This window comes from Dipteris shenzhenensis, chromosome 15 (assembly GCF_047967505.1).
Source record: "Dipteris shenzhenensis isolate YYH24624 ecotype China chromosome 15, Dip_SZ_1.0, whole genome shotgun sequence".
Lineage (NCBI taxonomy): Eukaryota > Viridiplantae > Streptophyta > Polypodiopsida > Gleicheniales > Dipteridaceae > Dipteris > Dipteris shenzhenensis.
The window spans coordinates 8,421,753-8,436,321 of NC_141610.1; the positions used below are offsets into that span (position 1 = coordinate 8,421,753).

Below are 14,569 nucleotides of genomic sequence, written 5' to 3' on the forward strand. Positions count from 1 at the left end.
CAAAAGCTTCTTGATACGATACTATGTTTCGCATCTGGTAGCGCAAAACAAAACGGCAATACTCTGTGCATCAACAGGGGCGGCTGCGACGCGGCTGAGCGGGATTGCAACCACTGTACACTACCAATTCAAGATCCCTGTGCGCAGCAGTCAATACCCACTGAACATCCATGAGACGGATGAACGACACCTCGCAATCAAGGAAGCCAACGCGATCATAATTGACGAGATGTCCATGCTAACAAGGATGACTTTCGATCTCGTGGTAAGACAAATCGTCAATGTCACGAATGGCACATTGCATGAGCCATTCAAACACAAAATGCTGATAATTTTTGGAGACCTGGCACAATTACCGCCAGTCTGCAAACACCGCGAGGATCTCTGCGAGCCGTGCCACATCACGTCCTTCGCGCACTGGCCTGCAGCGAAAATGTACCACATGCAATTCTCGGTGCGACATGCACGAGACATGCCGTTCCTGGCATTCTTGCATACCATAAGACTCAGGACGCCCACAACTGACGAGATTTCCGACTGTTTGGGACAGTGCATTGTTGACAAGGAAGGTGCATGCCACTTCATCGATGCCGAAACAACCATCATTTGCACACACAGAGTCGATGTCGCTACCTTCAACGATGAGCTTGTGGAGAAATTCAACACTCCCGAGACGATTGTGCATGTTCAAATACACAGTAACGCCGCAAGCGAACCAGCTCTCAAAGAATGGTTGGAGGACAAAAGCTTCAACGAGATAGGAAAAATTTGCGTGGGGGCGAAGGCAATGATAACGGAAAACATCGACCTCGCAATAGGTGCCGCAAATGGAGCAATGTGCAAAATCAAGAGCATCAATGCAACTAGCAGGGGGGAAATCAACGGTATCACTGTCGTCGTGGACACAACAGCGGCCGTGCTCACATTACGACGCTCGAAGCATCAGCGAAAGGCAATAAATGGAAAATGGTTCCACAAGTCCACATTTCCACTGACCCTAGCATACGCTATCACGGGACACAAATCCCAAGGCGCAACCATATCCAACAAAGCGCTGCTCATATTCCGAGGAGTGTTTGCCCCTGGCCTAGCATACGTGATGTTGTCCAGAGTGACTGAGAGAACGAGGCTGCGCATACTACATTGCCCACATCCAGACATATTCAGACCAATTCCACGAGAGTTCTCACAGCCGACAACACAACCACGCGCATAAAGGTATTCACTACCAGAGATTGAAAAAGGCAGAGGCAAGTCATGAATATGTTGCGTCAAACATGCGTGCAAGGAAAATGGTTTTAATATCTTGTCTGTTGTCGAGAACAGGTGCAGAGAATCATAAAGCTCGGGACATTGCAGCATAAGACATGGACGCAGACAAGGTAAATTCCACCAGCGTGAGAATCTTTTTTTCTTGAAGATTTAAAAAGACGGCTCATTTGAAAAGACGGTGTAATAAGTCGTGCCTGCAAGCAGCTATTTGCGCTATACAAAAGCAACGCGAAGGCAACAAAACCTCCACCAGCAAAGAGGAGGTTCTTCCTAACCACAAAGCAATTCCGGCTAGCAAACAATGCAGGAGAACGTCCGAGAGCTTACATCAACGGCTTCAACACGTATGCAGAACTACGCGACTTCATTGACAACTGCAATAGGCGTTTGCCAGCTAAAAGAGAGCCGGGAGGCTTGAGATTCGCAAATGGTGCGTAATGCTTCCGAAAATTTAAAAAAAACACAACAATTGAGAAAAAGAATTAACGAGTTGCAAGAACAACAAAACTCATCATCGATTGCACTTCTCCTGCAGGACTCCTCAAAGAGATCCTTGTCGAGCTTGACATTGAGTTCGATGAGACCGATAGGATGATGGAAAGTTTGGAGGGGCAGAAGCTACTAGACACGAAGACGAAAGGGATCACAGCGTATGCGTGCGAGCTGCTGCATTACGGGTACAACGTATCCTTGGAGTTGCTGAGGGACACGACGCGCGATCAAGCAACGGCTATACTCGAACAATTCATGGAACAATTTGGAGGGACGCACGACGCGACGCACCCGGTGACGACAATGGAGAAGCTAACATATATTTTCGACAGGGACTTATACGAGGAGCGTTTCGGGATTGGAAACGATCCTTTCACGGCAACAGAGAAAAACCAGGGCAAGTAAATAAATGCATTCTATTATGGACGTCAAATGAAAAAAAAAGACCGAAAACGTCGATGACTAACGTAATTGTCAATGTTTACGCAGGTACGACATTGAAAGACGCGAGCCTCGAGATGAAGGAGGAGCCTCCACTGAAGCGCCCGCGCAAGGGAATCGCGCGAGCCTCGTCGTCTACTGCATCACGTGCAAGTCCAACAACAGAAAGTACATAGGGAGCACGACGGACCTGCCGCAGAGGATCAAACAGCACAATAAAAAACCACCGGCGAAAATGAAAGAGGACTTGCAACGTTACAAGCCCTTTGAAGAAAATTTCGAAATCAAAGTTTTGGAAACAACAGACACCGTAGACAAAGCACGAACTTTAGAGCAGTACTACATAAGGAGCCACAACACAGTAGGTCCATTAGGTTACAACACGCTCGAGGGCCATCCGGCCAGAGCGCGGAAGTACTATTTCCTAAAGCGTAGGAACATAATTTGACCCAAAAATTAAACATTTGTGCCTTCGAAAAAAGGGATCCAATGAAGTTGCAAATGGTCTTGGAACTTTTGTCATACATGCAATGCAACTTTGGGTTTGGATTTTTCCTGTCACACTTGCATGCTTCTGGCTCAATTTCGTTTAGATTTATTATTTATACATTTCTGAAATACATCTCCTCGTCGTTCGCTCGAAGTGGAATGACAATAGAACATCAATCTTCTGCAACATTTCTGACAACGTGACTCATGTGAACCTCAACAAGATAGCAAAAGAGAGAAGCATTCATCAAGAGCCCTGCTGGACAAGCACTCTAGTTTTTTTTCACACCCACCCGTGGTTCTATGGGGGGGATCCCATATTTGGCATTTGAAGTTGGCGGGAGACGAGCGTGTATGGGAAGCTTCTTCTGCATTTTCTTCTTTCTTCTGATGAAATTCTCATCCTTTATAATTTCCTCCTCATCGCCCAACTTCTCTCCACAGACATGACGATCATCTCCCTTCAAGAGCTTCTCCGCTGCCGCTCTGCGCTCTCTTCCCACCACTGCGCCCCCTCGAACAAGCGCAAACGATCGTCAGAGATCCCCTCCGCAGAAAAGTCTCAGGACGTGTCCTCCTTCCGCCCCATAGATGGTTCTCCATCTGCCGGACGTGAGGCCAATTTGTTGCCATTGGCTTCGCACTTCGCAGAATCAGTCCGATTGGTCGGCAGGCTTCAATTATGGAATACCAGCGGGCATGTTTCTGCCTGTGCATCCAAGTGCGACTGCCTCGCTTTTGTGGACAACTCTGCGACCGTTTGCTGCATTGTGCAAAATCTCGATCCTCAGGTCCTTGGCCGGCTGGTGCAGTTAGTGTCATGGAATTACATTCCCGCAAGAGACGGAGGAGCGTCGTTGGAAATCCGTGAGTTCGAGGTTTTAGAGGAGTTTGGTGTTTCCATTTATCTGAGCCCCGGTCGCGCCAGCGTTCGCAATGTCGTCCTGGAAACTCCCCCTTCGAAACTCAAGCTAGGGCGCCCGCGGCTCGCCCTTGCAGGATGCGTACACTTAATTAGCCCGTCCTTCGCAATACCTTACGGCGAGTCGAGGACAAGTTTGACACCTGCCGATAGGTCCGGAAATTTGCCAGAAAGAAACTCGACTAGCAAATCGTTAAACGAAGATGGGGCGCAAAATGCACAGTTACAAGAAGCTTATGCGAGAAGGCAGCACGAAAGCATGCAAGGGTTCTTTTTGGGGTTGTCAAATTGCGAGCATAATCCTGGCTGCTTACCACCTGAACTGGAGGGGACGCTCGCACCACCTACCGTCAATGTAGGACCAAAAGATGGGAAGCCTTCAAGGCAGGTGACCAACATCTACTTCTCTGGTTCTCTAGCTGCGTGGCGCCCGATTTTGTCTAGTTCTTGGGGGCAATGTGTTCTAGTTACGGGTTTGCGGAGGAAGGTTCTCATAGCGGGGGCAGGGAGGAAGCAGTATCATGTCTATGCGGCAACGAGGACGTGCGTCACTTCGTTGCTGCACAATTCACGGAAAAGTGATACAAGCGTACTGGATGCAGCGACTGGCGGATCTCTTGTAGGACCTACGATGAATCAAAATGACGGGCAGCAGAAATGCCTGTGCACGAATGGAGATTGCGAGGCCAATGGTAGGAAAGTAGGTTCTTACATCGGGGTCGTGACCGACATGTTTGTGAGAGGCAGACTATTGGAGCTTGACGGCCGTGTCTGCCTTTTGTTGACACATCAACCACTGTCACAATTGCATGGCCTTCGGGTAGGAGCAACGGTAAGGGCGATTTGAAGATTGGAAATTGTACATACTGTCACTGCCGTTTCTTTCACATCCCTCGCATACGGATATTTTAAATTTCCAGCCGTACTGAAGATGCCACGAGACGGAGGATTCATCGTCTCAGACTAACATCAAGTTCAAAACGTCAAAGAACAACCTTTTCTTCGAAAATTTATGCAATGCATGGTATCGGTAACTGAGTTCGCCGGTTAACTATAACACATTTTCATATTTACTCGATGGGCAAGGACGATTGATTATACCTGATTAATCAATTCTGAACGGAAACTAGTCCTGTAATATGAAGCTCTGCAAAATGCAAATCTAATTACCATAGTCCTACATGGACACTGAATCCTATTTCTATCGCACAGGTGGCGGCAATTCATGTTCATTTCGTCAAAGTAACAAGCGTATTCGACCAAGCTCTGTTGTTGGCTGCCTGCTCGATTTCTCATGTGGTGGTTATTTGTTTTTCTCCACTCAAGACCTTGTAAGACTGCTCCATTCGCAAGAGTGCAAATAATAACTTGTTCCACGATAAGGTAAATAAAACCTCACACACACATGCGGAGTGCCTTTCTGGTTCAGGTCTGCAGGACAATGGGAGGTACAAAGTTGTTTGAGCCGTTGCATCCAGTCTCTGCCCTTTTTATCAGCCTTCTGGTATTGCATAGTCTATGCTTATCTTCATCGTCCTCTCTCTGCTGAACATGCCTGCAAAGTTAATTCGTATTCCTGACAAACTCTTAAGACACGGGTACAGGGCTTTTCAGATTGTTGCAAGCTTTAAGCAGAAATTTAGAGGTTTCTACAGTGACAAGGAGATCCTTGGATCCATAAAGGTACTTTTCAATTAGGTTATCTACATGAAGACATCATTGCAAACTCTCAAAGACGAAGGCATGCCTTTTTATTGGAAAAAATATTTATTGCTATTGCTGTGAGGCCTTTGTTACAGAACTGTATTAATTCACTGGTTTTCTTATGTTTTGTGCATATTGGTTTGTATGTTGTTCTTGTCAAATTTGCATCTCAGGTTCAGAAGCATCTGTGATGTATTCAAAACGTTCCGAGTCGGTTATTGGAGGCTTGAAGATATTGCTTTTTATACAGATTATGCTACTGATAGACCACATAAACTTGGAGAGACATGGCGTTTGGTCCTGCTGCTCTCTCCTCACAGGGAGAGTTTGCGTATACAAGCTGATAAACAGAAGTGCTTGATGATGAAGATACCTTACCTTCTGCTCATGTGACTCTCTCAGTTGCATGTAGGCTCATTTGATGTGCTGCTGGGAAGGCTTATGAAGCAAGGGAGAGAGTGTGTGGATGGAGGTTGCACGGCTGAAACTGGCCAACCCCCACTGAGCAGGCTGACCTACATGAGGGCCTGAGGGTGGTCAACCCTGTCTGCCGCGAGTGTGTCCCTTTGGCGGTCCTCATGGTTTGCTGGGATGGCCTATAGGTGCCCCAGCGGTGTCATTCCTTCCATTAATTTCTATGAAGGAAGTAAGACACCCAAGTGTCTTCTACACAGTCGTAGCACCTCTTCAAGCCCTCTCTCCCTCGCTCCTTCAGTTTGGAGATCCTAGGTTCCAATCAACCACTAGCACATGAGAGTGAGGACATATGGACGATCTACCTACACAATGTACAGCTCTGGCAAAGAAAAGGTGGAGTCCCCTCATAAAGACATCGTTACCCCTCACCTGTTAGAGGCCATTCAGATGTGCCCTTAACGCCAGAAAACATGATGGCAATGATGCAGTCTATGCAATCCGAACAGGTTGTCTGTTCACCAACATGGTCTAGCTACAGCTAGAGCAGGATTCTTGCCAAGCCAAACATGCAGAAGCTGAGCGTTTGGGATGAGAAGCCTGTGAAGACGGATGGAGGGTATCTATAAGGTAGGGAACACAGATCCCTTATTTCCATGCTTGAACCAATTTGAGAGCTACTTTTTTTCGGTCGTATCTGAGTACCCCTTGATTGGGAGGGTTTTTCTCAGACATCCATTCTTGCTTTTTGCAACCTAAGCATGTGGATAGATTGATGAGCTAAATTAAAAAAAAAGACGCAAGTGCCAAGCAGAATAGTCAACCCTGTCTGCCGCCAGTGTGTCCCTTTGGCGGTCCTCATGGTTTGCTGGGATGGCCTATAGGTGCCCCAGTGGTGTCATTCCTTCCATTAATTTCTATGAAGGAAGTAAGACACCCAAGTGTCTTCTACACAGTCGTAGCGCCTGTTCAAGCCCTCTCTCCCTCGCTCCTTCAGTTTGGAGATCCTAGGTTCCAATCAACCACTAGCACATAAGAGTGCGGACATATGGACGATCTACCTACACAATGTACAGAGAGAGGTCGACTAGGTGGATAAGGAAGGAGCGGAAACAGTTTATTATAAACACTAACCTACAAATAATAAACACAAAAACAACCACCGTGAGAGAGTTGAGATGAATGCTTACTTGGATTAGGGTATGTGCTTGGTCGAGGTGGATGGTTTGGATGCCTACAAAACAACAAAATGCATCATTTTGCAAGAGAATCACGATAAAGGCAATTCCATAATATGTTCACAATTCTAGAAAGCCCAGTCGTCTTCAACAGTGTCATCAGATATCAAACCCGCTACCTCTGCTGCTGATGAAGTCTCACCTGCAACACACACCTTGTTTTTGCCTTTTGTGTTTTTTCGTCCTTTTGCTTTTTGAAACATTGTTGTTCAAAATGACCTGGCTTACCGCAGTAGTTACAAGTTTGTTCTTCCTTCCTCTTATCTTTCACAGCATAGGCATGTTCACCAGGTGAGACTAATGAGTCTTCACGCTTCTCCTCACTTAACAGCATGGCCACACAATCCATATAATCTGCATCATCATCTAGACGCAGTATCTTCACAGTATCATGATGCTTTGGAGGGAGACTCTTTAGGAGGATAGCCTTTTTATCTTCGTTTTCCACCCTGGACCCAACATCGTTGATTTACTTCAACAGGGACTGCATGCGATTCAGAAAAATCCCCAAGCTCTCTGTTTACTCCATCTTTAAATCAAAAAGTTCTCGCTTTAGCAAAGCTTTCAAATGTTTCATACGTACACCAAACAATGTTTCCAGAGTAGCCCAGTTCTCAGCTGCAGTCTTTGTAGTATCCAAATGATGAAAGAAATCTGCTCCGAGGGCTTGACCCATCATACTAAGCGCTTGCTCATTTTTTGTTCCCACACAGGGATCTTTTCTGCCTCGTGACCACTACTCTTGGGTTTCTTCTCCATCCCTGATACCGTACTCCAGAGGTTCTTGTGCATGAACCACAACTTGGTCGACAATTGCCAACTGGAGAAGTTATGTCCGTTGAATTTTATAATGGCCGCCTCGGATTTCTCTTTCTTCATAGACTCCATCATGAACCGTTTCAATTAAGAAAGCTGGATAATGATCTTCCCGAACCTCTTGCCTACTAAGATCTTACACAAGGGTGACCCAAAGGCAGCCTTCAAGACTGAATGTGGGGTATATCACTTCAAGGTGATGCCCTGTGGCCTCACAAATGCTCCGGCAGCGTTCCAAGCTCTAATGAATATGATCCCACCTCTATAAATAGTCTTCTTTGATGATATAGTTATATACAGCAAATCCAAAGAGGAGCACTTGTTGCATGTCAAGCAGATTTTACAAGTATTAAGGATGCACCGACTATTTTCTAAGACAAGCAAATGCTCATTGATGGCAAGTGATGTGGAGTAGCTTGGTCACATTGTCAGCAATAGTGGAATCACAGTGGACCTCAATAAGGTCAATTGTGTAAGAGAATGGCCACATCCTAAAAATAGCACTCAGTTAAGGAAAAGAGGCTTCTTTTTGGACAGAAATTACAGAAAAGAGTTTCCAAGACTTGAAGGATGACTTGACAGTAGCTCCTATTCTTGTGTGCAGAGATTTTTCTCAGCCATTTACCATAGAAGCTGGATTAAACAAGAGCATGGGTGATAGCTTATGAAAGTCGCAAGCTAGTACATGTTTCATCTATAGTTGCTAGCAAAGCATTCACTAACCAACAAGAGTAATAACTTGGTCCACATGAATGCTCTATTACACCAATACAAAGACGACATGGCCAAAGATCAAGACCGCATGAAGGACTGCAAGGAGTTCTTCTTTGAGGAGGGAGATTGTGTATTCCTCAAGCTTCACAAATCTTATTATGGCTCATTGAAAGGGAAAAATAATACTAAACTCTCCCATATGTACTGTGGCCCTTGTAAAGTGTGTTGAGGATTCATCTTAGCATCATGTGATCATATGTGTATAGCACTAATACAAAAGAGTGCTAAAGGGAACAAGGGTTGGAAACCCTAACCTTAATTCTAAAGGGGTTTATATATATTCATTCTTTTCAACTAATACTAGTCTACAGTTAGTCATTTGTGGTTTGCTCTCTAGCTGTGCCCTCTCTCCTCATCTCCACTCTTCTTCTCTCCCTCTCCATATTTGCTCATGGTATTAGAGCATCCTTGTCTTCCGCTGAAGCATTGAGATCCTTGTGTGAGAGATCGAGATTGAATGATCGAGTGTTCATTTCTTCCATGCCGTTGGTGAGAGAAATACCGTTTATTTCCGTCATATCGGATAAGAGAGATTCTTGAATTTCTTGAAACACATCTATAGAGTGTGAGAGTTGTTCATTCCGTTCTTTTCTTTCGTGTGCGAAAGATCTATCTAGTTTCTATTGAGAGAGAGTTTGTTGGGAGAGATTTATGTTGTGAGAGAGTGATTGCAATGTCCATTTCTTGAGAATCTTACCTTGTGATGTGAAACGAACACTAACTAATCTCTCAGCCTTTCTGTCGATTCACCGATATAATTCACAGGCGTTAGCATCGCATTTTTCTACCCAGCCATTCTTGTGAATCACATGTACACAAAGATACGTAACTTTTATTCCATCATGCCTATCCACAAGCCCTCAGTTCCCTAGATGGTTCCCTCTGCCACATGTCATCATTTTAGACCTTTAACTTGGTACACCATTTACCCCTCTCTTGGGGCACAATTAAAACATTTGCCCCTTGGCATTATTACACATTTAGGTGCACCTAGGCCTTAGTACTCAGAACCACCTAGTCGATGTCAATACACCCTCACCTAGGACCTTGGCATTTACTTCCCTTGACCATTTTATTTACGCACATAAAATATTACAAAAGTCGGTCATCTAAGAGAAAATGCCCACCGATCTTTCCGAGGTCATGCTATCTCGGCTAGAGCATAACATATAGGCCCAAGGCCTTGCTGCAAAAACACAAGGGAAAACAGTATACTATTTTCAAACAACCACCGAGTTCCTTCAATGTCATGGAAGACACAACGGAATATTATCAGAAGAAAAAGACTATAACACAAATGGGATCCAAATTGATAAGAAGCTATAGTAGTAATCAAGAGTATCATAGTGGCATGCTCACAGGTATTGAGGACATTATAGTAACAGATGTTGATGTAGAAAAGGTTTCTTGTGTTGCAAGTGACTCAAATATACTGGTATAGAAGACTTGTCTTGTGATAGGATGACTTGGAGGAGATGAACCTTGGAGACCCCCAGAACCCTAAGACAGTTTGGTAAGTATAGGTCTCCCTCTGCCTTTCAAAATGGCTTTAAAAGACCTATTGACAAAGTATAAGGAATCTTTGCTTGGCATTATACTGATATGAAGGGAGTAGACCCTAATTTCTATGAACACAGGATCAACTTAAAGCAAGATGTTGTCCTAGTGATACAAGGAAGATACAGAATGAATCCAAACTATGCAAAACAAGTCAAAGAGGAAGTGTGCTAAGTTATCACCTCGATATTGTGGGCCATGGTTAATTCTAAAAAGAATAGGCAAGGTAGCCTATAAATTAGAATTACCACCGGGGTATAAGGAGCACCCAATGTTTCATGTTTCTCGTTTAAAGAAATTTTTGCATACTGGTGACTCACTAATCGAAGGTGTGGTTTTGTTTCAGGAGATAGAGGATAATGCAAGACGCAAACCAACAAGAATCTTGGACCGAGGAACAATGCAAGTGCGCAATCGGAAGATACCCACAGTGTTGGTTGCATGGCATGGTCTATCTCTATCAGAATCGTCAAATTAAACTCCTGCATGAGTTCTGCCCACCTAGCTTGGCGGCCTCTCAAGTCAGGTTGTTTACAAAAAATATTTCAGAGTATCATGATCAACATCCACATAAAACTCTGATCCATACAAATAATGTCTCCATGTTTTCAAAGCATGGACAATAGCATACAACTCTAATTTATGAGTTGGCCAATTCCTTTTAGAGGGAGAAAGCTTCTTGCTTTCAAAGGCTACTGGCCTTCCCTCTTGGAGGAGAACTGCTCCTACCGCAATGCCACTTGCATCGGTTTCCAGGAACAACGGTTTCTGGGGATCAACTATTTTTAACACCGGTCCTGCGACCACAGCTTGTTTTATGGTGTTAAAACTTTCTTGTTGATTCTGTCCCCATATAAAAGATACTTTATCTGAGGTTAGATCAGTCAATGGCGATACTATTTCGGAATATCCTTTGATATGCCTTCGATAAAATTGGACAAATCCCAAGAATGATCGCAAAGTGGTCAGACTTTGAGGGATTGGCCAAGTGAGTATCGCAGCCACTTTCTTTGGATCCATTTCTACCCCCTCTGGAGTAATTATGAATCCTAAATATTCAAGCCTAATTTTACACAGTACAGTTTTCTTCTTATTTACATAAAGACTGGCTTTCGTCAAAGTACTGAACACTATTCTTAAGTGTTCGTGATGCTCAGTACTTTTACTGAATACCAGAATATCGTCAATAAAATGTACTACAAACTTTCCGATATACGGACGTAGTAAATCGCTCATAAGCATGACGAATGTAGCTGGAGCATTGGTAAGTCCAAAGGGCATTACCAAAAACTCATAATGTGCTTCTAAAAGCGGTTTTATGCACATCCTCGGCTCTAATACGGATCTGATGGTAGCCACACTTAAGATCTATCTTACTGAAAATTACGGCCCCATGCAATGCATCTAGCAAATCATCGATCCGAGCCATCGGATACCTGTGCTTAGTAGTGATATTATTCAATGCTCTCTAATCTATACAGAGGCGAAAAGTATCATATTTTTTCTTCTTTAATATCACTGGCGAAGCAAAAGGTGAAAAACTGGGTTGAATTTGCCCAGCTTGAGGTATTCTTCTAGTTGTCTTCGCACCTCAGCTTCTTCTGTAAAGCTTAATCTATAGGGAGGTCTATTTACAGGTTCTGCCGCTGGGATAAGCTCAATTTTATGTTGAACATTCCGCTCTGGAGGTAACCCATAAGGTAACTCATCCCTAAAACAATCAGAGAACTTCTCCGATATCTCTTTAGCCAACTCGGCCATTCCCCATCTTGGGTAGCCTCAGTGCTAGTCGATGCATCATCAATCGGCTCTACCGATGCTATACACAGACACAGAAACTCTTTTGGAGTCTTCCAAATTTCCATGGCTGAAATCAATGGTCCTCGAGGTAAATCCTTCTCACCTCGCAAAACATATTCTACCCCGTTCATCTTGAACTGGTAAATATGCTTTTTCCAATCAATGGCTGGCTTTTTCCAAAAATGCCAAGCCATGCCTAGGGCTATATCTGCGTGAGCAAGCCTGGTCAACTCAAAGTCTAGCTTCTCAGCATAGTCTTGAATTCGAAGTTCCAACTGGGTAATCCTCTGCTCCCATACTTCAGTTGAACTTCCGTCCGCCATCCTGACTGTATAAGCATAGTCAGACGGACTAGTTTTCAACTTGAGCCTCTTAATAAGCTTCGAGTTAATTACATTGTGCGTTGACGCTGAGTCAAACAACACAATCACATCATGATTGGCTACTTGCCCTTTCATTTTAATCAACTCGGGCTCATCGAAAACCGTATACCCCGTTGCTGCGGGCTTTGAAAGGATGTTATCAGGTGCACCGCTCACTAACTTAGTAATAGACACACTTAACAACACAGATACTAACCTCTGAGAAGGTTCCGCCAATTGCATCTGCATATGTTCCGCATTGGGACTCTCCTGCATTTCCGCGTTGCATTCAGATATTATCATGTTGGCCGTGCGACGGTCTTTATTTAGTGGACAATCTTTCCACTGATGTCGCTGAAGGCAGCCGAAGCACAATCCTTCTTTTCTAGCTTTTTCTTTTTGCTCAAGGGTCAACGAGGACTTTGACCAAGCCCGGGCTGCCATTGGAGTTACTTTTCTTTTCACCCCGGTACTTGTCTTTGTTTGTCCCTCAACCGGCTTCACCTGCTTGGTTTGGCCACTTGGCTGCGAGACACTTGTCTTTGAAGTCCATTTCCTCTAAAATCCCCCTTTTCTCGGGTACTCATGCTGAGTCCCTGCCTGCACAAACCCACTAGGTCTGCCTCTGGCATCCTCATAGTTCAGGGCTACTGCAATAGATTCATCTAATGTAGTCACATATTTAGCCCGAACTTCCATTTTAATCTTGTCGTTCAGTCCATAGATATAGTCTTTTAACTGAACCGACATAGGGAGAGGGTCTGTTATTTTCATAACACATTCCCTGACTTGTCAGTGTACTATGCCACCGACAAATTCCTCTGGCGAAGGTTTCTATAAGCATCCTAAGCTTGGGACTCTTCGTCAGGTGGAAGAAAGTGTTTCTTAAATTCAGCTTTAAACCCTTCCCAGGTGGTAGGGGCAACTTGATCTTTTTGTTGCTTTATCCACCATCTATCGGCTGCCTCAATAAACAGGTGAGTGGTCTCGCGGATTTTCTTTAGATCAGATCTGATTTCACAAATGGCGAAGGCTTCTTCCCACTTGTGTAACCAAACCTCGATCACATCAGAACTGCGCTTGGTCATCCGACCAGCGTACTTCTCCGGTCTATAGTTGACAATATTAGGTATCTTGACCTTCGCACGTTCCGACGAGTGTATACTGGGCTCTGGCTCTGCTGGAGCTTTGCCCTTTTCATTTCTAGATGGTCTAGCCGACAAGGCTTGCACCATCTCTCTAATTTCATTTTGACCAGCGTTCACTTGAAGCTGCTGGTTCATGATCTGCTGTAAGGCATCTTCTAATACAGAAATCCTACCCACCAGAGTAGGTGTTGTGTGATGGGACATTTCTTGCGTAGATCGCGCTCTAGATTCACCAGGATTTACCTTGGAATCTTGTCCCTCTGTCTCCATTCTTTCAAAAGGGAAAATAGATTTTTTTTTTCCACTTCAAATTCCCCTTTGCTGTATAGGAATAATAGACTGCAAACCGAAATTTAAAAATTTGTATAGAAAAAATAAAATGCCCCCTGGAGTCTTCACGTAGCGCAGATATCCCACTTTCCTTCGAAGTAGTCGTCTACTCCTCAATGTAAATGTTGCTGCGTTGACAATTCCTTCCCAAATCTATATGTGAACTGTCGGGATTATTCTTGTACCACAGAAGTCAACCTTTTCTGCATAGCTTGACGCTACATCATCCATGAACGGTGGGCGCTTAAGCATATGTCATATTTAGGCCTTGCGTGTAGCGCTATTTGCATCTAGTACGACTTTCTCTTTTTTTAATTTTAAAATTCCTTTCCTTTGTGGCAAATGCATCCATCGCGCGGCATCTCCTTAATTTTGACATCGCCTCACCAAGCTTTGGTCTCCCAATTTTGTCGTGGGTGACTTCATTCAATAGTATGGGATTCTTCCTTCACCAGGGACACACAGCAGTCCCGTGCTTTGTCTCAGCATGCCCTTTCACCATTGGAGTCGAATAGGATACTCGGCGATATCACGCAAGTCCTGTGGTGGTAAAACTTCACCAATTGTGAATTGCCAATCTCTTCGATGAACGTTCCCTTTCCATCAACGGCTCTTTTAATTCCAAGCTATTTGCGTAGGCCAGCGCCGGTCAGACCACTCCGTTAAGCCCACGAATAGTCACGCATCCCGTGCCTGCGCTCTGGTTTTTCGATGGCTGTCCGTGCCACCCTGCGCTTCAAGTCTGCAACTGTACCCGCTCCATCAACGCTCAGCCTCATGAACAGAGCCACCGAACACACACGTCGTTCG

General features: G+C 44.5%; 1 protein-coding gene across 1 annotated transcript in view; it reads left to right on the top strand.

The window, feature by feature from the left end:
* Positions 1-14,569, top strand: part of CTC1 (conserved telomere maintenance component 1) — a 155,036-nt gene that overhangs the window by 27,032 nt on the left and 113,435 nt on the right. The window contains exons 2-5 of the mRNA XM_087385705.1: positions 3,029-4,448; positions 4,829-4,947; positions 5,046-5,120; positions 5,221-5,299. Of these exons, the coding sequence (XP_087241831.1) occupies positions 3,029-4,448; positions 4,829-4,947; positions 5,046-5,120; positions 5,221-5,299 (1,693 nt within the window). The remainder of the gene's footprint in view (positions 1-3,028; positions 4,449-4,828; positions 4,948-5,045; positions 5,121-5,220; positions 5,300-14,569) is intronic.